Source organism: Leuresthes tenuis, unplaced genomic scaffold (assembly GCF_036924035.1).
Source record: "Leuresthes tenuis unplaced genomic scaffold, fLeuTen1.0.hap1 SCAF_16, whole genome shotgun sequence".
Lineage (NCBI taxonomy): Eukaryota > Metazoa > Chordata > Actinopteri > Atheriniformes > Atherinopsidae > Leuresthes > Leuresthes tenuis.
This window is the reverse complement of record NW_027325370.1, coordinates 23,451,746-23,475,191: the sequence shown is the minus strand read 5'-3', so window position 1 is coordinate 23,475,191 and position 23,446 is coordinate 23,451,746. Positions and strand designations below refer to the sequence as shown.

The 23,446-nt window shown below is 43.8% G+C and overlaps 2 protein-coding genes across 7 annotated transcripts in view; one reads left to right on the top strand and one right to left on the bottom strand.

The window, feature by feature from the left end:
- The first annotated feature begins 1,234 nt into the window (after positions 1-1,234).
- kdm5c (lysine demethylase 5C) lies at positions 1,235-18,477 on the top strand. Of its 5 annotated transcripts, none has more exons than XM_072367445.1 (29): positions 1,235-1,595; positions 3,566-3,713; positions 4,348-4,425; positions 4,513-4,635; positions 4,746-4,916; positions 5,038-5,172; positions 7,641-7,697; positions 9,906-10,029; positions 10,149-10,429; positions 10,686-10,844; positions 10,949-11,068; positions 11,162-11,320; positions 12,052-12,233; positions 12,348-12,510; positions 12,587-12,706; positions 12,791-12,985; positions 13,110-13,291; positions 13,411-13,535; positions 13,621-13,768; positions 13,844-13,934; positions 14,035-14,414; positions 14,524-14,662; positions 14,750-14,929; positions 15,036-15,164; positions 15,339-16,094; positions 16,277-16,319; positions 16,408-16,607; positions 17,119-17,307; positions 17,396-18,477. In XM_072367445.1, the coding sequence occupies exons 2-29, from the start codon at positions 3,570-3,572 to the stop codon at positions 17,402-17,404; spliced, it is 4,782 nt and encodes a 1,593-aa protein (XP_072223546.1). In that variant the 5' UTR covers positions 1,235-1,595; positions 3,566-3,569; the 3' UTR covers positions 17,405-18,477. The 5 variants fall into 5 exon arrangements, with proteins under 5 accessions (XP_072223546.1, XP_072223544.1, XP_072223548.1 ...); XM_072367443.1 differs by having other exon boundaries at positions 10,149-10,480; XM_072367444.1 differs by lacking the exon at positions 1,235-1,595 and adding an exon at positions 1,629-2,024 and having other exon boundaries at positions 10,149-10,480.
- The window catches only part of LOC140272107 (PDZ domain-containing protein 4-like), an 18,940-nt gene continuing 13,945 nt past the window's right edge, over positions 18,452-23,446 (bottom strand). For both annotated transcript variants that reach the window (XM_072367448.1, XM_072367449.1), the window contains one exon: positions 18,452-22,029. In XM_072367448.1, the coding sequence (XP_072223549.1) occupies positions 20,008-22,029 (2,022 nt within the window). In that variant the 3' untranslated portion in view covers positions 18,452-20,007. The remainder of the gene's footprint in view (positions 22,030-23,446) is intronic.

Here is a 23,446-nt window from a genome sequence, read left to right as displayed (position 1 = left end):
AAAAAAGTGAGTCTTGAGCTTCGATTTAAAAAGACTGAGATCAGTGGTGGTGCGAATGTCCGGGGGCAGTTTGTTCCACAGTTTGGGAGCAGCGACGGCAAAAGAACGATCGCCCCACTGTTTGCATCTTGACCCAGGGACCTCTAACAGAAGCTGACCCGAGGAGCGCAAAGCTCTGCCACAATTGCGAAAAGTTCAAATCTCTGACAGGTAAGAGGGGGCCAAGCCATTCAAGGCGTTTGAAACAAACAACAGAAGTTTAAAATCAATTCTAAAACAGACTGGAAGCCAGTGGAGTCATGATAGCACGGGAGTAATATTAATGAATTATCCAAATATAATTATTCTGTTCTATAATAATTTATATTCTACCAATATCTAAGGTTATTTTCATTATGTCATTATGTTATTTCATTAAAAATCCAACTTGGTAGCAGATGACGTTATAAGTGCTGACCAAGTCAATTAATAGTGCCTCTAACTTGTAAGTACTACATTCCACAAGACTCCATTGCAGATAATAGAAACCCTGTCTTTAATTCTATACAGTAGACTGCACAGGAAATTGGGAAAGTTGTTGTTGGAGGAGGGGGGTGTTTTGTTTTTTCTAAAATTGTCTCATTTTGATTTCTAATCAGGACATACAATTGTTCTCAAATGAGCTGCATAACCCCTTCTTTTAGAGTCTCTCTGTAAGCATTTGTTTATGTTTATGCATTTGGCAGAGACTTTTATCCAAAGACTTACAGGTAGGCAGATAGGGTAAGGGGGTCTTGCCTGAGGACCCCGACTGGAGGAAGTACCTTTCATGCAGGAGATATGAACCCAGGTCTCCCACACGAAAGATGGAAATCATACTATTACACTATCCAGTCCCAAAAGTGAACTGAGGAGACTAATTGCTGATGATTTGAAAGCAGCAAGTTTAAATCCTTTTCAAGACTAACTCAACAGAATTTTAGTGACTAAATGATTCATGAAAGAGCACTTTTAAACATTATGTACATTATGTACAATAGTACATTAAATTCAATTGGCTGAGTAAAACATTGCAATAGACTTTTGTTGAGAGAACTAAACGTTGTGGTATTGCTCGTGTAAAATATGCAAACGCGTGCGAATAATTTGACCTACTTTTTCAACAAATAGTGCCTTTGTAATTACGTGACTTCAGTTTGTGTACGTGGGCACTACTTTCAGGGAGTAGACGTTAGAGACAACGTGCGAAGATTTGAGGTTGTACTTCGGTCGTGAGAAAAAACTAAGATGGCGTCTCATCAAGAAAGATAGGATGGCCTGAAGAGAGTGATGATTTTGATCGGAAAATGATTGATCACGACATAATTGACAAAGTTTGAGACTTCCGCTTAGTATTAAAAGAACAACAGCCATTCATGTATTTAAACAGTGTGTTTGACAGAGCGCTGTATATGGAGAACTCAAGCTGAAAACGGCCAACTTTGCTAGCAGCGGTAGCTAGCCAACTGGACCGAGCACAGCTGGCCAACGTTAGCTAACTACTAGTCATCACAACAACAGAGGAAGGAGAGCGGCCACAATCCCTATCATACCCCGGGACATCGAGGTGTCTTCGGGTCAGTCACAGGAATGCAACTAGGCATTGTAGTATAACGGAGTCAACAAATATTAACATTTCTGCGTGTTCAAATAGGACTAGCAGGTTGGTCGCATCGACCTGAGTTATGCTATGTATGTTCGCTGGTCCGCGGTTACATAGTTGTCTTGATTTCCTCAGCCACCCATTGAACGTTAGCAAACGGATGCTAGTTATCTAAAACCGTGGGAGGCGATTGGATGGTGCTGGGGGAAAAAAGTGGAGGCCTTGGTGCTAATGTTAGCTGTAAGCAGTAATATATCCTCTCATAGCTGAATTATGAACACAAACAGTGTTCGTTATTATCATTTTAAACAAACTAAATGACAACTAGCCAGTCCAGTGTGAATAACGCGATTAGAAGCGTTTTGTTTTTAATTTACTTCTTGTGGTTCCTGCTGCGCTAAAGGTAAGGTTAGTTTTTACGACAGTTTTCCCAAGTTTAGTGGCTAACATTTTCAGCTAACACAATAATGTTATGAAACTGTTAAACATCGACATTTAGATGTCTGTTTGGTCTCTACAACCAAATAATTGCATTTGTTGTTTTAGTTATTTACGTAACCCAGCCCACTTGTGAGTGGTGATGCCTTTGTGGCCTTTTAATACCTCAGGATTCATTTCATCCACGCCATTGTTCGTCTTAAGGCCTGTAAAGAATCAGATAGATTGGATCTGTGTCAGTGATGTCCCAACATCAAATTATGTCGATTTTAATATGCGCTGTGTAAAGATTGACACTATTGATCAAATTACACATTCATATAACATAAAACAGTCATACATGCTGAGGTCCCTGCAGAAATACTAGCATTACTAGTGAACTAATTTGATTATAATTACATCCCAAATTTGATTAGTATCCGGAGCTCTCATGATTATGACGTTTTTGTTGTTGATTATTATATAAGTGATGTGCTTCATGCCTTCATTGTCTTTTTGATGGGTTTTAAGGTAAAAATGGGCCCACAGTTGTGTTTTGTTGTTTAGCTTTGTACCTTAATCCATCAGGTTAAAGGTTTTTAGTTGGATATTAGAAGATAAAAGTCGTTCAAATAAAAAGCTTGTGCCATTAAACCATATCAGCTGGACAATGAGGTGGAAACTAGTGATCGAAATGGGACATCTTGGGTTAGTTGTTGTTGTTTCCATATAGGTTAATGGAAAAGGGTTTAACAGCTAAAATGATCGAGTTCAGATAAAATAATTGCCAGTAGGCTGTAATGTTATTTTTGTAACAGGCGTTAGAGCATCACAGAAAAGTTTAACTCCTTCTGTCACCGTGTCTGAATTTACCAGAGTGTGGGATTTGTTTGGTTGTGTCTGATGTGGGGGAGGGGTGTTTTTTTTTTGTTTTTTTTTTGCAGACAAAATCTTGGTATTCCCCATGAGTTATATCAGACTATTCTAACTTTTTATTTTATTTTTTTTTTTTTTACCCCTTTTGAAAATGATACACTAGATTACATTTTGAGGAACTGACTGTTACATGATGCGTAGTTGACATTACAACCAGGAAGTAATGGTTTTGCAAGACAAATCACATAACGTAACATTTTGTGGTATCTGTATTTTTAATGGCTTTGAAATTAATCCTTTACATAAACTTATAAGTGTTTACTCTCAATAATTTTTATTTTTTTTTAAAGTTCCCGAAGCACTCGATACATATTTTAAAAATATGAGTCACCAGCTTCTTCATACATCACTCAGTGTCCCATTGTATCTGGATGGCCTTAAAAATTTGTATAAACTCTGGAAACAAAAACGCTCGCTCTTAATTTCCTTGAAAGGAACGCAGGCAGAGTCTTGTTCCGTACCACTTCCAGGGAGGAAAATGTGCCCAGAACCACACCTTCTTGTTTGCGATTTTGGACGACATCGTGCCTGTTTGTGAATGTGCGAGAACTTCTTCAGTCGTTTGACAATTTTTGCTCTTTCTGTTTTCAGGGCAATGGAAGGGGAAGAGTTCATAGCTCCTCCGGAGTGTCCAGTGTTTGAGCCGTCATGGGAGGAGTTTCAGGATCCCCTGGGCTACATCGCCAAGATCCGTCCGATTGCAGAGAAATCTGGAATCTGCAAAATTCGACCCCCACCAGTAAATACTTGCATTTATTTAGATGATCTTGCAGCTATGGCGTTTTTTTTTTGTTTGTTTTTCATTTTTCATTTTGACTTACCAGGTTTCACAAAACATCATTCTTGAAACCAAGACTTTGTTTAGAACATGGACAAGTAATTATTTAGTTTGGTGATCTGGAGTGTTGATAAGAGGAGAGCAGGAAAATGAATATGACACGAGAGCAAATCATTTACTTGTGTGGATGTTTGCGTTGCAAATTCAAACATAACATAGTGATACGAAATATGTACGTGTAATAATTAACAGCAGTAGAATGAATACATCTTGCGTTTCTTCTAAGTTTTTAGGGGGTCGCTGATCAGTTAAATGAAAACTTCCGTAGCGACTCATTCTGAGTTCTCATTAAGTTCATCTCAGGCCTTTGATTGTTATTGTGATCTTGGCTGTCTTTCCTGTTCACAGCAGAGCCGAGTTCTTGATTTTAGAAGTCGTAGTTAAACTGCGGATTTAGCCAAAAGCTAAGTCCAGCCACATTAAATGCATGTCCCCATTCAGTTGTTGCTTTTCGTTACCTCTGTGAATGGGAAGCGATGTTACCCAGTTTGTTGTTATTTTCCACGTTTAATTTGATGTCTTTGCCCCCAAACAGGACTGGCAGCCACCTTTTTCAGTGGAGCTGGACAGCTTCCACTTCACACCCCGCATCCAGAGGCTAAATGAGTTGGAGGTAAAAGTTGTTGTTTTATCTACATTGACTTTCAGCTGTGGAGCAGGCTGTTGTAATCACGGTGCGTCCTTGATCATCTCACTTTAGGCCGAGACCAGAGTGAAGCTCAATTACTTGGACCGCATTGCCAGATTTTGGGAGATCCAAGGATCTTCCTTAAAAATCCCACATATTGAAAGGCGCATTCTCGATCTCTTCAGCCTGTCTAAGGTGAATAAGAATCAGGATTTTTGTCGAAGATGCATTTTGAAATCCCTTATTTTTTTTTTGTCTGTTTTGAGTTGCGAAACCTTGTAAAACAAAACGTATTTGTGTTCCAGGTTGTGACGGATGAAGGGGGTTTTGAGATGGTCTGTAAGGAACGGCGCTGGGCTCGCGTAGCCCAGAGGCTTGGCTACCCGCCAGGCAAGAACATTGGTTCTCTGCTGCGCTCGCACTACGAGAGGATTGTCTACCCCTTTGAAATGTTCCAGTCCGGGTCAAGCCTTCCGGTATTACTCTACACAGTCTTGTCTCACCTTTTTCTTTTGTCTTTTTTTGTCACCGTATCAGAAAGACGTTTATGTTTTGATTTTTGGATTGATTAATTTATTTTTTCCGCTTGAATTCTAGCCGTGCAAGCCAAAGCACTATGACGGCGAAGATGTGGATAAAGAGTACAAGCCTCACTCTATCCCCCTGCGGCAGTCTGTGCAGCCATCCAAAATGAGCAGTTACGGACGCAGAGCAAACCGGTGCCAGCCCGATGTGAGTCAGAGTACCCGTCCCCACTGCCATTCACTACATTTGTGTTGCTTTTTGGTCAGTAACTATGTACAGGAACGTATTTTGTTGTCTGAATTAAATGTTTTAGAATGCCATTAACAAATGCACCTCACAGCCTAAATATTCATCTTAGAAAATGATCGATTTTTGGGGGGAAATTTTTCGTGAAGCTGCACAATAATCCAATAAATTTTATTTTTAAAAAAAAATTTTTGGCCCTGTCCGCAGATGAATTCGTTTCAGCGCTGTGTTAAAGCACATTTAGGCTGTCTTAGGTAGTTTAAAATGGAATTTTCCCCTCGGGACACAAATCACACATTAAAATCCGGAACACTAATCATGTTATCTGGTGTTGTTCGTCACTGGTTCACCGTGTCTTATATTGAAGTTACAGTGATATGTACGCAAACTGCCGTTTGTTTGTTGTTTTCTTTTAAATGTTTTAACAAGAACCTTTTTTATGTCTTCACATATTTCATGACCACCTGGAAGGAATTCCTTGAGATTTAGCTAGTTTTTCCACCTTGTCCTGAAGGTGAAAGGTGACCTCGCAGTACACATTTCTGGCTCAAGTAAAAGAAATTCTGATTATGACAAAAATTTTGATTAAATAATAATAATAAAAAAAGAATGTTATTTAGGCCAACAGTAAAGTTGACCTATATATTAAGAAGACTTCAAATACTGACTCGATAACATGCTGGGGACACATTTGAAATTGTGATGATTGCAAATCTGTGCTGGGCACCCAGCTTTGAAAGTTGAGCTTCCATAGAGCAACATTCACATTTGAAACGTTGTGAACGTGAAAAAACTCTTTTCTCTATAAGAATCAGAATCTGCTTTATTGGCCTAACATGTGATCTCGGAAGCTCTTTGTTTCCACAGTGAACACTGCCTTATGTCATCTGTTTGGTCAGTTTGAACCAGCAGGTGGCGGCGTACAACCGTCAGTCAGTTCTTCTAACAATCTTAAACTGCGTAGAATAAACGTACCGCGTTTGCCGTTTGATTATCTCGATTGAATTGCAAGTGTAGAAATGATTCAATATCTGATCCTGGATTGAGCTTTAGTATGCGTAGAGTGGGCCACGCTGTCATGATTTGAACTGCTCTTCTGCCCTCATCAGTGTTCCTAGAAGATGTGACTCAGAGCGCATCCCAGCTTGCTTCTTTTCCATCTGCTCATGCTGCTGTGCTTATTTCTGCTGTTACCGCTCTCTGTTCTGTGGATTGTTTTGTCATCTGTTTTCTTTCTTTGGGCTTTTTTCTGTCCCCGAATTAGATGGTGGGTTATTTCACAGGTCTTCCTTCTTCATTAATATTACAACTGTGGGTGTAACGCCTGGACTAACATACATCTGCTTATCTTATTTACCTTTTTTTTTCTTTACATGCAAACGTATTGATGCGCATTTCTTTATCTTTGTTAATTGTTTTTTGGTAGCATGTCAAAGAAATCCTGAACTGACGGGAACAGCTTTAAGCCTGATGCAGATTTTTAAAGACGGATGCATGATTGTGTCATGAAGAGAGGCACGATGGTTAATAAACCCGGCCTGTGAGGCGTGTTCTCGAGATGCATTTCAATCCACCGATTTGGTTTTTAGCATAAACACTTCATAAATATTCTGAGATTTGACAACACACCAAATTGATCACACATTAGACTTTGTTACCTGATGTCAGACAGAAATGTGACTCTTGGCTCGTTCCTCCACTTGCCGTTCAGTAGCTGGAGTGCCTCCCACAGACAAAAAAGGGAAAACACTCCATGTCCTGTGTTACTAAAAAAAATTCCACATGAACGGGTTGACAGCGGCTTTAGTCCCACCCATGACACTAATTGGCTAATTGTTTCTCATTGGACGGAATTGTTTTCTGATCTCAGGGGAGTCGGTCATCGCAGATTCAAAGGCAGAAACCCATTAGTTTGCAAATGTTTACTAGATAATCTCTTTATTTACTGGCTGCACATCAGCTTACTGTGGTTACGTGCTGTTTCCAAGTATCATGCATGAAAACAAGCTGGTTGCCATAAGAGAAACCCCCCCCTGAACCGAGCTTTTGGTTTCCAATGCTGCCCTGTTTAAATTGCATGTTGCTGGTGCCACGGCTGAATAACCTGCTAGTTGCTGGCAGCTAATGCTGAGATATTGCCTTAAATAGACGTTGATAACGGTTTATCTTCTATGATGACAACGGGACTGGACCTTTGATGGTCTTGGAGCATTTTGGTCTACCACACTGCAAACTGAATAGAACGAACGTTGAATGATGCAACGAGAGTCGCATGCTATCCTGAACTTGGAAGGATTTTATACACACATCCTCAGAGGTTCCAACTGGATTTATACTGGCTGATCTTTCCAGGCTCTTTCCCCTCCCCTCTCATCTCCCTTTTCCCTTTTGTCTTAGTTTATTGTTGCTGTTATTGTCTCCCCTTGCAGGGTCCAGAGGATCTGCCCCCCCATCCTCTCACCACTGGCTCTCAACTCATCTCTGCGGTACTGCCTCTTCAGCTTAGGAGCTCACTTTCCGTCCCCCCCCCCACACACTTTTTCCCCTCTGCTCTTCCTAAACCACCATACCCTTTTTGAAGTTGTCTTTATGTTTCACTGTTTTTGTTTTAATTGACTACTAAAACATTGTCATTAACATGCAATCAAACCTCCTCCGTCCCATAATACGGTCACAAAACTGCGTTTGACGTTGCTGTAAAAAGCCTTGCGTGGCGGAAGAAATGATAGGGGAAAATTGTTCTTAACCATTGTCTATTTGTTCTAGAGTTGCTAGTGAACACAGAGGAACATTTCTCTGACCGGTTCTTCCTGCTCTCATTTAACTTGTTTGCTCTTCATGATAACCATTCAAATCAGTAGTCAGTTAGCCTCAAAGTGATCCTTCACCCGTCGGTGCGTTTATCGCCTTCATTTTAAAGATTCAGGGAGGGGGAAAGTGCTTTTTATAATTAAAATGTATGCCACTGTGCGCCTCACACGGAACCTTCCCTAACCTATAATTGACAACTCGGTGTTCTACTCTTAACTGTTGGGCTGACGCGCTCCGTTTCACTCTGTGTCTGCGGGGGTATACTGGCATTGGAAAGCTTACTCGCTCTGTGGGCTCTCTTTCACGTTTTCTATTCACCCTAACAGGCTAACACTGGTGCTGCATGCGTTCTCTTTTGAGTGCACTTACATGGCCAACTTAGATATGTTTAATTCAACAGTATTCCCATGAAGACCACCACGATTTCACGATAGATTTGATATTGGAGTCCTGAAGAGCTCAACTCTCTCCGGGTTTGCTCGTTCGAAGCCACACCATTTTGTGATTTATTTTTCATTTGGTTCCCCACACCATCATACCCCTTCCATCCGCTTTGATGTGCACCGTTTAACTCCACAAAGCTTTGATGGCAGAATAAGACGCTTGTTTTGTATGCACAGAGAATAAAGAGCAAAGACTCTGAGGGCAGCGGAGTTACAGCTGCATTATTCAAGGGCTTGCAACTGCAAACAGGTGGAAAATTAAAAAAAGAGTAATGCTTCTACTCTAGCCCTCTTGTGGGGAATTAAAAAAGAGAAACAAACCTGAACAGCATCTTTTATGGCATTGTATGTGTCTAGTTTTTGTGTGTGTGGTACTATTAACGTGGACATTGTATGCGTACAGGACAAGTTATCTTTAACTTCACATGGTCCTCTGCTTCCAGAAAGTAAATGTTTGAATGCACCTTTAATTCCTGTTTTAAACCAGACCTGTGAAATTGTCCAAAACAAAAAAAACAACAGCTGCATTAAGTTCTAGTAACCAGAACAACATATTCTGGCTTCTTTGCTGTCGACTTGCGCTTCGTTTGTGAGCTTTAACCTATTTCAATGCACAGAACATTTTTCTGTGCAGATCTCTTTAAACTTCCATAACCAAAACCAAGTTCAGTGCCGTTGACTGTAAACAGACGGCTCAGAACATGCCTTCCCTTTTCCCCTGTATTCCTCATACTGTTGTCCTTCTGTGGTTCACTGTGAGCGTCGCCTCTGAGGTAACGCTGCTCACACAGCGCGCTGCGTTGTATTTCAGACCTTCAGAGTTAGATAAATCTGTTATAACTGATATATTTTAGTGACCTTGTAAAGAGCCAAGCCAGCATTGCTCTTATACTTCCACATCTGGAATGAAATGACGTGTCCACAATGACGATGGTGGCTTGCTTAACCACGAAAGACTCGGCTGAGAAGATGTGTATGACATGCCTTTAAAGATGTTGTTGTTCTTAGTTTGAACTTTTGAACAAATGAATCCAGGATCCCTCGACATGTTTGTCAAACGACTGCAGATGGAAGCCTACTGACAGTGACGCTCTTGCTTTATTGACTCATTTTTGTGTTGTTATTCAAATTCTACATTCATTATTAACCGGGATTTGACTGACTATTAAAAACAACTAAATGATTCCAAGTCAAATTCTTCTCTTACTGTGGTTGCATCTGCTGGTGACTGTTTTCTGGTGGTTGGTCTTAACCTTTCAGCTGTCACTGTGATGTAGGGTAACTTTCCTTTTTAAGCCTAGTCTAATTCCTTCTTGTGATGCATTGCTATGCTCATGTTTAACTGTTTGTGCTGCACTTGGCCAAGGCTGTTATTTTGCTCTGTGTGTAGCAGCCAGTCACCTGGGCCTTCAGGATAATAGATCTTGTCCTGTTTTGCAGCCTGAACCTACAGAGGAAGACATAGAGAAGAACCCCGAGTTGAAGAAGTTACAGATCTATGGTGCAGGGCCTAAGATGATGGGACTTGGACTGGTGGCAAGGGACAAAGGTATGAGGAAGAAAGGTATGTACTGTTGTTGCAACCCAATTTAACCACCTTGTCAGACACAATAAGCGTTGTACAAAGTTTATCTTCTGTGACCAAATCTTATCCCGAGCGCTTCTTTTCTGCTTTTCTTTTAGATGAACTGCCTCAAACGGTTACCGTCAAGGATGATGTGTCTCCTGCTTCTGGTGATATGACCATCAAAAGTGAACCAGTGGAGCCTGAAGAGAGGCAAAGTGATGGGGGCACCTTCCACCCCCAGCCACCTCCCCCAAGTCTTACAGTTAAGCCAGTAGTGAAGAAAGAAGAAGTGAAGCAGGAGAATGGGAAAGAGAGTAATGGGGAGGGAGATCATACAGATGGACCTTGCACCAAAATGACCATGAGGCTTAGGCGCAATCTCACCAACCCGCAGTGTGTAAGTACCGCAGTGGATGCAAGATTGATGACATTGAATTACCGTGAGAAGGTAAATGATTTTTTTGGGATTTTAAACATAAATCACTGCAGTCTTTATGACTTGTCACTAATCCTACTGCATTGGTTTTGACGCATGAGTGGCTTCTTTGTTTCCACATTTTACCTGCCCTGTGCCTCATAGCTGCGGCTGTCTGCATTCATCTGGTTCCAAGACGTATAGTCAGCACTTTCTTTCTTCTTTCCCGACTTCAAAGGTGGATTCTTTTGTCTGTCGGATGTGTGGTCGGGGAGACGACGACGACAAACTCCTGCTGTGTGACGGCTGTGATGACAACTATCACACTTACTGTCTCCTGCCCCCACTCGCTGATCCCCCGAAAGGCAACTGGCGATGCCCCAAGTGTGTGGCAGAAGTACGTGAGAATGCTTCTAAGCACCCTTAACCAACAAGACTCATCTCTGTTCTGATTTCTTTCTTTTTTTTTCCCCTCACTCTCTTTCTTGTCTGACGTTTCAGGAGTGCAAGAAACCGGCAGAAGCGTTCGGCTTTGAACAAGCAACAAGAGAGTACACTCTGCAGAGTTTTGGGGAAATGGCAGATGCTTTCAAAGCAGATTACTTCAACATGCCCGTCCATGTGAGTGCGCTAACACAAGAAATGCATCAGTTTATAGAGACGATGGAGACGAGACTGTGTGGGGCTGAGCTCTTCCTTGTGTCACCTGTGCAGATGGTTCCCACTGAGCTTGTGGAGAGAGAGTTCTGGAGATTAGTCAGTAGTATTGAGGAAGACGTGACTGTTGAGTACGGCGCAGACATACACTCCAAGGAGTTTGGCAGTGGCTTCCCGATGAACAATGGCAAAAGGACGCTGACAAAGGAAGAGGAGGTACGTAAATGATGGTTTTCTGCTGCAAGTTAAGCAATATTTGGTTTCCAACAGAAGAGAAAAACTTGAACTACACTCTTTGTTATTGTAGGGACAGTTTGTAGCCTTAGATTACACGTTGAAAATGTTATACATTGCTCCAGCTGATAGTTGTCTGTCCCTATGAGAAGGATCCATCAAGGTGTTTTTGGGGGGGTACCCCAGTTTACGCAGTGTAAATGACGTATATGTATTTTCTTGCCCCATGAAACTGTCAAAAGTAGAGCTGAGCAGCGTATCCATTCTGTTTTTCATTCATGTTTTTTATGATATGATGATTTCAAAATCCGATACAAACTATAGAGTCTATACCAATACCCGAGGAACATACTGGGACCATTTTTATTAAGAGGGAATAAAAAATGCTGCTTGTTTTTAACTCAAATGAATACAACACAAAGAACTTCCACAAAAACAATCATTTTAATAACAGCAGCATTTGGCATTTGATCAGCTAGTGTTCATGTGTTCAGCTCCTACTGAGGGAAGGGCTGTGCATGCCCGCCCGCCTGCAGAGGAGTCTTCATTGTTGGTATTGATGCTGTTGCAAATGAGTATCTAAACCAGTCATTTTAGTATTTGTTGTTACCTGGGTGTAGTTTTTTTTTTTTTTTCTTTGACAACCCTAAGCGGAAGTGAAAGGGCTTAAAGCGTCTCTCTTAACATCGGTGGACTTTGTCGTTGTTGGACAGGAATATGCCCGCTGCGGCTGGAACCTGAATGTGATGCCTGTGCTGGAGCAGTCACTCCTGTGCCACATTAATGGAGACATCTCTGGGATGAAGGTGCCGTGGCTTTATGTGGGCATGGTGTTCTCGGCCTTCTGCTGGCACATTGAGGATCACTGGAGCTACTCCATTAACTACCTGCACTGGTACATTAATGGTTGTTCGTGCGTTGTATGTGGAATTCTGAAATGAGTGAAATTTAAACGCTATTTGAGTGAAATACTGTAACTTTCCCCTCTCCGTGTATCCACCACCTCCAGGGGTGAGCCTAAGACGTGGTATGGGGTTCCCTCCGTGGCAGCTGAGCGACTTGAGGAGGTCATGAAGAAGCTGACACCAGAACTGTTTGAGTTCCAGCCTGACCTCCTGCATCAGCTCGTCACCATTATGAACCCCAATATCCTCATGTCTCATGGTGTACCGGTCAGTGTCACATCAGTGCGTTTGCGCAGTAAAAATAAAGTTTTCTTTTACTGACAGTGGTGTTTCTGATCGGCAGGTTGTCCGCACCAACCAATGTGCTGGCGAATTCGTCATCACTTTCCCCAGAGCCTACCACAGCGGTTTTAACCAGGGTTATAACTTTGCTGAAGCGGTCAACTTCTGCACTGCAGATTGGGTATGTTTGTTAGCATCGTCTCAATCTCAAGATCGTCATTTTCAAGAATGTGTCACCATGATGGTTTCTGTCATGCCCGTTCAGCTGCCTGCCGGGCGTTCCTGTATTGAGCACTACCGGCGTCTGAGGAGGTATTGCGTCTTCTCCCATGAGGAGCTCACCTGTAAAATGGCTGCCAGCCCAGAGAAGCTTGACCTGAACCTGGCTGCGGCTACACATCGAGAGATGTTCATAATTGTTCAGGAGGAGAGGAAGCTGCGCAAAAGTCTGATGGAAAGGGTGAGACACGCTGGAAGTGATCAGAAAGCTTGTTTTTCACTCAGTTTATGTCAGCAGTGAATCTGTTCTGCCAAGAATGTGGAATATGGGGGTAGTTTCTGAAAAATCTCCGTGGACCTTGCAGGGCATTACAGAAGCGGAGCGGGAGGCTTTTGAGCTACTGCCTGATGATGAAAGACAGTGCGATAAATGTAAGACCACGTGTTTCCTCTCTGCTCTGGCCTGCTCAAACTGTCCTGAACGTCTGGTGTGTCTCTATCACACTCAAGATCTGTGCAACTGCCCCACTGAAAAACTCTACCTCAGGTATTCATCTGTTGTGTGTGTGCTTGTAAATAATAATCTTTGCAGTATGATCACTGTTATGTCGTATTTCTTTCCAGTTAAATGTCCCCATTTTTAAAAATGTTCTCCTCAATCTGCAGGTACAGATACACCCTGGATGAATTGTTAACCATGTTACATCGATTAAAAGTCCGCTCTGAGTCCTTTGATTCCTGGGCCAACAGAGTTAAAGAGGCTCTTGAGCAGGAAGAGGGAAACAAGATAGGTGGGGAATCACTATAAAAGAACCTTTTTAAAGTTTCAAACATTTAAAAAAGATGTGCTCATATGAAATGGTTCTTGAATTGCAGAAATTCATGACCTGGAGAAGCTGAAGATCGAAGCAACAGAGAAAAAGTTCCCTGATAATGAACTTCTCAGGAAACTCAACGGTGTTCTGAAAGACATAGGATGCTGCCAACAGACTAGTGCTGAGCTCCTCAGTAATTCAAAGAGCAGGTGAGATGAATTTAGTTTTGTTTACACAAAATGCTCACTAGTATTTGTATGCACTTACATTTTGCTGTTTATTAGTGAAAGCAGGATGACTTTGGCAGAGCTGAAGTCTTTGGTCGAGAAGATGCAAAACCTTCCCTGTGTAATGAACCCGTTGAAGGAAGTGCAGGTAAGAACTACATGTTGCATGTACAAGCTTACATTTTGTCAGTATTTTACTCTCTCCGGGCTGCAAAAAGTCTTAAAATCTGCACCGTTTGGTTTTCAAGGTGGTTTTAAAGATAGTGGAGGATTTCCAAAAAGAGGCTCAATCGCTGGTCAATAAGGACTGGAGGAAGGACGCGCCACCCCCTGAGCAGCTGCAGGCTTTGTTGGAGCAGGGGGGCAAGATGCCCGTTGTGGTGCCGGAGTGTAAATTACTCCAGGGTCTTAAGGAGCAAGGCCATTGGCTGGAAGAGGTGAGGCGCACCCTGGGCACCGAAGGAGGGGAGAGGCGAGAAGTGACGTTGGACGTGTTGAGGAACCTAATGGAAGCCGGCTGCAACGTGCCCCAGAGTGTGTCTGTGGAGACGGCCATGGCTGAGCTGCAGGAGCTGCTCACTATAGCTGAACGTTGGGAGGAGAAAGCACAGATCTGCTTAGAACAGAGGTGAGAGAAATAACCCTGAACTTTACTTCCCCCGCAACAGCAGCTGTCACCATTTCACTGTCAGACTGTCCTGCTATGAGAAATCAAAGCTTTGGTTTTGCTCTTTTAGGCAAAAGCATCCTCTCTCCACCCTGGAGGCGATAGTAAATGAGGCCCAGCTCATCCCAGTCACACTCCCCAATATTCTGGCGCTACAAGGCTGCCTAACACGAGCTCGGGCCTGGGTGACAGACCTGGAGGAAATCCAGGTGAAAAACGGACATTGTGCTCCTTTTTGATTGTGGTTGTGCGATTTACAACAACAATATCTGAAATTTTGACATATGCTGTTGTAGAATGGAGAGCATTATCCATGTCTGGATGACCTCGAGGGCCTGGTAGCTATTGGAAGGGACTTACCAGTCTTCATGGAAGAGTTGAGGCAGCTGGAACTGCAGGTGGCCAGCGCTCACTCCTGGAGGGACAAGGCCAGCAAGACCTTCCTGAAGAAAAGCAGTCAGCACAGTCTGCTGGAGGTATTTTGAAAGAAATGCTGTCTGTGTCAGTACAGAATAATTTTAAGAATTTAAACTCCTAATGTGATCCTATTGAAAGTGTTCATTAAACTGCGTTTCCCTGCAGGTGTTATGTCCGTGTGCAAAAAGGAGAGAGAGGCGAGACGAGGCCGAGTCAGTGGACGATCCTTTAGATGATTCTGATACCAACACTTTGGGGCTTTCTGCTCAGGACCTGAGGGACCCTGCAGCTATTGTAAGAACAATTTGTGTCTGTCCTCGTAGATGCCTACGTATAATTGAATTGAATAATATTTGATTAAATCCTGTTTTGGGGGATTTTTCTTATTTTATTTTGGTGCATAAAGAATCTGTCGCATCAATCACATTTTGTCCAAATAAAAGTGGAATATATGTGCCTTGTTTCTAGGTAATGGCATTCAAAGAAGGGGAGCACCAGGAGAAGGATGCTCTACTGAGGTTACAGAAAGTGAACATGTGTAAATCTGGACTTAACACTGCGAGTCATAAGGAGAACGGGCGGTGGGATGACGCCATGGAGACGGACACATCTAGCCATTCCGAGAACTCTGTCAAAGAGAACGGTAACAGTAACCACAGCTGCACCACCTCTCCACAGTCTGTATGTGTGTGCGGCGGGCAGCCTCGCGCGCCTCAGCTCCGCTGCCACCTGTGTAAGGACTGGTTCCATGGTGGCTGTGTTCCTTTTCCCTCCCTGCTGCCCTGTTCTGGACCACCTATCAACCGTCTATGCTGGTGGGACTGGGATTCGCGCTTCTTGTGCCCTCAATGCCAGCGGTCACGGCGTCCGCGCCTGGAGACTATTCTGGCATTACTCGTGGCCCTGCAGAGGTTGCCCGTGCGTCTGCCTGAGGGAGAAGCGCTGCAGTGTCTCACAGAGAGGGCCATCACTTGGCAGGGTCGAGCCAAGGAGGCACTGGAGACCCCAGAGCTGCAGCAGGCACTTCAGAGGCTGCAAGAACTCAAGGAAAGTCTCCAGTATGCCGCGGACAAAGATGATGGGGAAGATGTGGAAAAGGAGACGGAAGGGACTTCAGTTATTGTTCTATCAGACTCAGATGGAGGGGAAGGAGAGGATGGAGTCATTGATCTAACACAGGAGAATTCACCTAAAAAGAAAACCAAGGAAAGCAACGGCACTCAGGTAAATGCCCTATTCCAGCTTTGTCTTTACCATTTTTACTCGACTAGATATAGCTTACGAACTATGAACTGTTGAACACAACCCAACTTTTGTGGCAACCTCTGTTAGTTGAGTAATAATTGACCGAATTATCACATTGCTACTGCGAACCCTAAAATATGTGTCATGTCTCTGTTTGATAGGCTGGATATGAAAATGGTTTCAGCAAGAAGTCAAATGTTACAGGTAAGACCGTTCTCCCTTCTTATTGTGAAAAGTCATGGACTGCAACCAGCTCACCAAAGCACTGACTGAATCCCTGCCCCGGTTTCAGGCGTGGAGTCTCTGCTGCCCCTGCCGCCTCTACTGAAGGGCCGAGTGGTGGAGCTCCCCCCAGCTACCAGGGTCCGGCTGGAGGAGCTGCAGCTGGAAGGAGATCTGCTGGAGGTGTCCTTGGACCAGACACAGACCATCTTCAGAGTCCTGCAAGCTGCCTCTGATCCACCCAGAGAAACGCTGCACACGCTCATTCAGGTCAGGCCGTTTCTGGTTTCTACTGTTAATCATTTTAGTTGTGCAGTGATCTCCAAAAACACACCTGAACAGGTTATCTGCTCATGTCAACCAAAAAAAATGTAACTTTGGCATGAAAGACTTACTCTGATGTGGGCACAGAGCTTCTGAGGTGAAAAAATGTGTTCTTTAAGCTGGTTTAGACTGCATCTTGTGGTGTAATGTCCGTTATTCAGCAGATTGACCAGTAAGTGAACAGCTTTGCCTTCCTGCTCGCCACTCTTCCTCACAGACCGGTACAGCGTCCGTATCATAGCAGACATTTCCCCAACCCACGTGTCAGTTTCCCACTTTGTTCTGTCCCCACTCATGAACGAGACCCCATTGAAGCAAAAAGATAAAGCTGGAATGTTTGTAACATTAGTAACACTAGCTTGTTTTGACGCTTCAGGGACCATGTGATGCTGAGCCATGTTATATTTTTAGTTTCAGCTTCTGCATTTTAAATGTTATCGTCCTCTCTCTCTCTCAGATTGAGCTTGAAGAGCAGAGACGAACGAGCCGCGGGCGACCCAAGGACTCCAAGAGGAAGAGAAAGGGCCACAGAGGTGGCTGTGGGGAAGGAGCGGGGGAGCAGTCTCTGGATGTCGCAAAGTCAAAGAAAACCTGTCCTCTCAGACACAGCCTTTCCCCTCACCCACAGGTCCAGACCCATCCAGAGGTAGTGCCCATCTTTTCTCTCTTCTTTTTCCCCCCTCTAAATACTTTTAGTTTTACTTCAGCTTCTGATCACGTTCTTCTTCTTACAGGTTTTGTGATGCAGTAAACACTGGGGCTCTGTTCAAATGGATTACTCCAAGAAATGAGAAGGGCAGAGCTTTCTGTGCCAGGAGACTGTGTCGAGTAACAGGAAGATGCAGGACATTCCCTCCCCCGTCTCCCTTACACCCATGTTCATCCTTCATTCATGTGCTCAGACACTAACAGAGCATTGACTCTTCTTCTACACTCCACTGTCGCATCGATAACTCAGCAGTATCTCACTCATTATTATTTCGTCTTACCCAAACTTTGTCCTCCGCCTCCTCTGGATCCATTTTTCCTTTGAACATTATGAGACTGTGTTGGACCGATGCGAGGTTTACCGTTAAAGGAGCGTCTTTGGTTTAGATTTGTCTCTGAGGTCAGTCTGTACTGCTATGTATTCCCAGCCGTGTTAAATATTAGTTGAACTGAAGCCGGTCTGTGGACCGGCAGCGGCAGTCTCTCTTCACTTGAGCTCACATGTTGACATTAGATAAGCTATGGGTTTATTAGGACAGTTGTGTGGGCATGAAAGCGGACGCTGCTGTACGGCAGAGGATTCTGACTGCTGATGTGAGACAACAGCACCGTGGTTACACTTTTTTCTTTTTCTTTTTTTTTTGTTGTATTTAATCTTGTGTTTGAAGATGTTTTCTGGGGGGGGGGGGTGCATTTTTCAGTAAACTGAGTAAATTTTGGGAAGAGTTAAAAACAGGCATTAATGTTTTTGGTGCTACTTTCCCAAATTGAATATCTGTACCTCTTGGGTTTTTCTTCACTTCCTCTCTTTCCCCTTTTTTTTTTAAATTTTTTTTTTTGGTTATCCTTTTGACTCCATGTTCTTTTCCTTTCACTTTGTCTCTCCTCCCCATCATTTTCTCTTTACAAATTAAGGTAACTTCACTGTAACTCACTTTGACTTAAGTCATTTTGTTTATGGGTTCAAATGATATTATTATTATTATTATTATTGTTGATATTGCAGACACGCAGCTGTCGTGAGTTTGTGTATAAACTTTTCATTTTACTGTTGCCTTTGTTTCTTTTCACTCTTGTTAGGCAAATAAAGGTTTAGAATTGTTTAGGACACGCCGACTCGTTATTTCTCACCATAACATGCCGATGGAATCACAAACCATTCAACAGAGATCTTTCCCATGATCACAGCGTTTATTTAGAAAAGCTCCAACTGTAAAATGGCACGAAATCACAATATTGAACAAACGAGTACACCCATGTTTTTTTTTTTTCTCTATGCTACCATTTCTAGTAAAGAATCATAGAAAGACATCCACAATTACGGCATCTTAAAAGCCTTCAATGAAGAAGTTAATGGAAAAACACTTCGGTGTCGATATCAAACATGCATGTAAGCCAAATGGAAAAAAAGCAGCTTGTTGTCCACCGTGGTTTATAAATCGGTTACTCGATGTATTTTACATTCGTAGGAGCAGAATTAGTGAGCACAGCTGATGCAGCTGTAGACCTTATTCAGGAGATTATTATAGCTCAGAATGATCAAGTTCAATGAAATATCTTCGGTCACAGTTGATGTTATTATACGATACATTTCATTCTAGCCAAAACCTACCAGGAAGTTCTGAAAAGTTGGAGAAAGTACAGTTTCTCTCATTTAAACAAAGGCCTTAAACAAAAAGATGCTGCCAGTTCACCTGTAGATTCTTAGTCATCCAGGTCGTAGCGAGAGCTTTCTTCTCTGGATTCCTGAAGGCCTTTCAGCTACATTTCTATCTGACATCTCAGGCATTTCTGAGACTTCATTAGACTGAACAGGAATTGTTGTGCTCGGATGGATGTACATTCAAAACCAAAAAAAGAATCGGCTGCTCTGTGCTTCTGCAATTATTGAATCAGCTATAATTGTCCTTTAAAAAAAAAAAAAAAAAGAAGAAAAAACTTGTGCTATGCAGTCAAGTCTGCCTGGAAGGAAGGCACCGCTCAGCTCCTTTTGATCAAGTGGTCAGACGATGATGCTGGGAAACAAAGGAGCGCTTGTATGTGAGCACTGCAAACAATGAACTACAATAACTGGCACTCTGAGTTCTTAGAAAGATGTGCTTAATCAAAAGTCCCTTGCACACAGAAAAGATGCAGTTTTATGGCACAGAAGTGACTTTTCCTGGAAACTGTGCCACGGCTGCATAGCTCTTGGCCCCATTTTGTGTCCGTTGTAAAGATGTGATCAAGCTCTGCCAACATTACTTTTAAATTGTGAGCTACTTACAAAGGGGTGGTGTGATTTCTCCCCGCAGAGCGATTATTCCTCGAGCTCAGCCTCTTATCTTGACTTACCTCTGAATACATTTGAATAAATGCTATCTGTGCTCTATTTCCTTTTTCCACCTTTTTGAGACGCTTGATATGGAATGGATCTTCAAATCGGCCGAGTAATTATCTGTTATCTTAAAGATTCTTATGGCTCTGAACGCACAAACTCTGGCAGTCTCACTCGTGTTTATATGGTTTTTAGTTTGGGTTTATGATATGCCAATTTACAGAACTGATATGCATCCCTGTAGATACACATTTGTGCCTAATCAAAGCATTTGTTTCTTATCTCTCCCTGACAGTTTGCTCTTTCCTTTCCAATCCTGTCTCACACAGTGGTGACAGACAGCAGAGGATTGTAGACTTTCTTCCCATCAGCAGACCTGCTCCCATGAGCCAGTAGCTCCTGTATAGTGATCCAGTTGTCCAGGATTCTGCGACTGCGCTTCTTCATGCTCCTGCGGTGGCACAGCTCCAGGATGGAGGTGGGTTCCGGCTGCTGTGTGGCCCCCTGCTGCCCTCCTCCCCCACTGCCCTGCTCCTTGTCACGCTCTCTCAGGCAGTCCAGACGGCTCTGCATCATGAACTCCCTGCGCCGCCGCTGCTCTCGGGCCTTCAGCAGCTGCTGCTTGCGCTCCTCCTTGCTCCAGTAACGGCCCATCTTCATTTCACTCACAGCATCATCGTCTGTTGTCATGCCACTGCGTTCCTCTCTGATCTTCATGGCACGTGCCTTCAGGAGACGATCCCTCACAGGCCGTTTGGCCACGTAGCGTGAGCCATCGCTACGGATCTTCACTTTCCACTCCATTCGGGGGGATGCAGGCATCAGTGGAGGGGACAAGGGCAAGGATACGGCACCAGGATCCTGGGCAACATCTTTACATGTGCTGCCCAAACTCATCGGGCTGGCATCACCTTCTATATCTGTGGCCCCCTCTCTGGGAGCGTTTCTGAGACCACCCAGCCGTTCAGAGGCTGAGGGAGACCTCAGCTGCATGCAGCTCAGATAGCGTTGGGGCGGCTTTACCTCAGTCTGGCGACGGGATAAATAAGGGCTGTTCTCAGCACTGCGTCCACCAGCCCTCTCAGCTGTCCCGCTGGCCTTGGGGTTACGTCTCACCCCTCCATCGGAGCCCCTCCTTGTTCCCACATCCCGGGACAAGGACCTGACCTTTGCACCTGGGCTGGATGTCTTAGCCTCAGCTCCTCTCCTGTGAGAGTGCGGAGAGTATGGCTGGTTTAAATTTGCTTGCATCCCATCCCCTCTTTCGGCTCTGGTACCCCTCTCCTTCTGCCTGATGGAGGTTTGAAGCTGCATACTCGCCAGGAGGAGAGACTCTCCTCCATCCAGACTCTGTGTGGATGGTGAAGGGTGCTGCTCATTGACCAGAGGGGTGCTCCTGCAACTTTCCCCTCCAGTGTTGTAGGCACTCGTGCTGTCCTTATCCGAGCGCTCCCTTTCTGGAAGCTCATTGATGTCTGACAGAGCGTGGTGACAGGATTCCTCACTCACCAAGGTACCATTCATTTCCAAGCGCCCAGCTCCTCCTCCGGCCCCTGCACTCGCTCCATTCTTGTCCTCATGAGGCCAAGCCTTCATGCAGCGCTCCCTCAGCTGCTGCATCTTCTGTGCCCTCAGGATGTTACGACACTTGAATTCCAGATGGCGCAGTTCCTCTTCAAGGAGGGCCATCTCGTGCTGCGTCAGGCTCTCATTCCTATTCTCATCCAGTGAGACACCTCCTTCCTCTTGTGCTATCCCCTGAGCATTACTGTTCTTCTCATAGAAACACTTGATTTCCAGGAGCTCCTTGTACCTCTCACACTCCTCCTCAGTCAGACCAGGCATCATCATCCTCACAGGATCGGGCATGTAGGCCCTGTCCAATCGCTCCACCTGTTCCAGGCCTCCTCCGTTAAAACACTCCAGTCCCAGAAGGGAGTCTGTGCTGAACTGGAGGTCTTGGGAGTGCAGCAGGGGTGGAGTATCCCCTCTGCTGGACAAGAATTTGCGCATGCTGCCAGGTGTATTGGTTGTGTTGGTGTTGGAGGCACTGGTGTGGTCGTCTCCCAGAAGGTCGTGTTCTGAAGACTCCTCATAGCGTGTGCTCTCATCTGTGCGGCCAACGCCACTGTCCAACTCCTGGCTGTTGCTCAGAACCGTCTTGAGCAAATCAGGTGAATCCCTGTTCACGGAGTGACCGTGGCTGCGGAGCACGCCTCCACCCGCAGCGCTGACTGCTCCAGCACCCATCATGGGGGGGCCGGTCCTCTCCGTGTGGCTCAGATGAACGCCGTTGTCCAGGGGCTCCAGGTCCAGCTCATCCAGATCCAGCTGGTTGTCATTCTTACAGGTAAAGGTATAAAAGGCACAAGTTCACAGCAGAGGAGGAGGAGCAAAGAAGGAAAAAAGAAGAAAATTGTGTATTAGGACACTTTGATAAATGACAGCGATTGTTTGTTTTTTTTAGCTCTAAAGAAGATCTGTAATATAGGCTAGTTTAAGTCATTGGACAATTTGACATCTCAAAGTTTTATTTCATGGGTCGGTAAGACCTGTATCGTTGTTATTTCCTCAATAAGGTCTCCATGCAATGGCCAACGCTGTATTATCTGCCTCAGCATCTTTAAAGGTTTCCTCCCGAAAAAGCCCAAGTTGCTCTGATTGGTCAGCTCCAGTGGCCTGAACAGCTTTGCTAAAATTTTAGTATCTAACTGGTTGCAAACATACTACATCCCCCTGAGAGCAGTAGGAGTCAAGATCATTTGGACTTTTTTGTTTCATTTAACCATGAAGAGTGTTTACAAAATTACTTTTTTTTACTCATTGTTGGGCTTGACAATGGTTGATGTGTAGGCCAAGGCTGATCAAATGAAAACATTTTAAAAATCAAGTTCTACTTCATGGCAACCTTAATGAAGCAGTTAAAATGTTGCACGTTGAATGCATTTTGAAGCTATCAATGGAGGTGAACTCAGCCATCCTTAGGCTGCGAAACCAAAACAAGTTCATCGAGGAGAGAAAGGGAGCATTGTAAGGGCCAAATCAGCTGCTCAGCACATTCTGAAAAAGAAAAAGAAACTAAACAGTGTCTTGATGTCCACAGTGGACAACAATGGCAAAAAAATACTTCACAACAGTCAGTCAAGTGAAGAGCATGAGGCGAGCATTTTATACAAAATCTGTTGTTAAGCAGAGAGGAGGAAATACAGGAAATACCAAAGATAGAGAGCCTTTATAGGACTTTGAGAATAAAGCCAGATTAGACATCACAAAAACAAAAAAACATTTTAAAAGGCCAGAACAGTTCTGGGACAGCATTCTTTAGACAGATGGTTAAGGCCTGTAACAATTTCTGATCCAAAGCTTCAACTTGTCTGTGAAACACATGGGGAAAAGACTCCCAGTTGCCTTCTATTTAGGCCCTCAGAATTGCATAGAAGCAAATAGATGGCAGGCATGCATTGCTTCCAGTGGCACCGAGCCAGTCGTGCTTATTGATGATGGGACAGAATTGAATCTGAAGCAGCCGGATGAATTCTGAAGCGTGTGGAGATATAATCCTAATTACAATCCTTTTGCTCAGATTCAGCCGAATGCAGCATGATTGTAGAGCGGAACATCAAAGAACAGATGAACAAACATTCAAATCATACTGAGAAAACAACAAAGCATTGCACGTTATCATCATTTGTTCAACTGTATTTGAACAACCGAAAAGGAGGGATCTACATATAAAAGAGCTTCTTTAAGGCCTCACTGT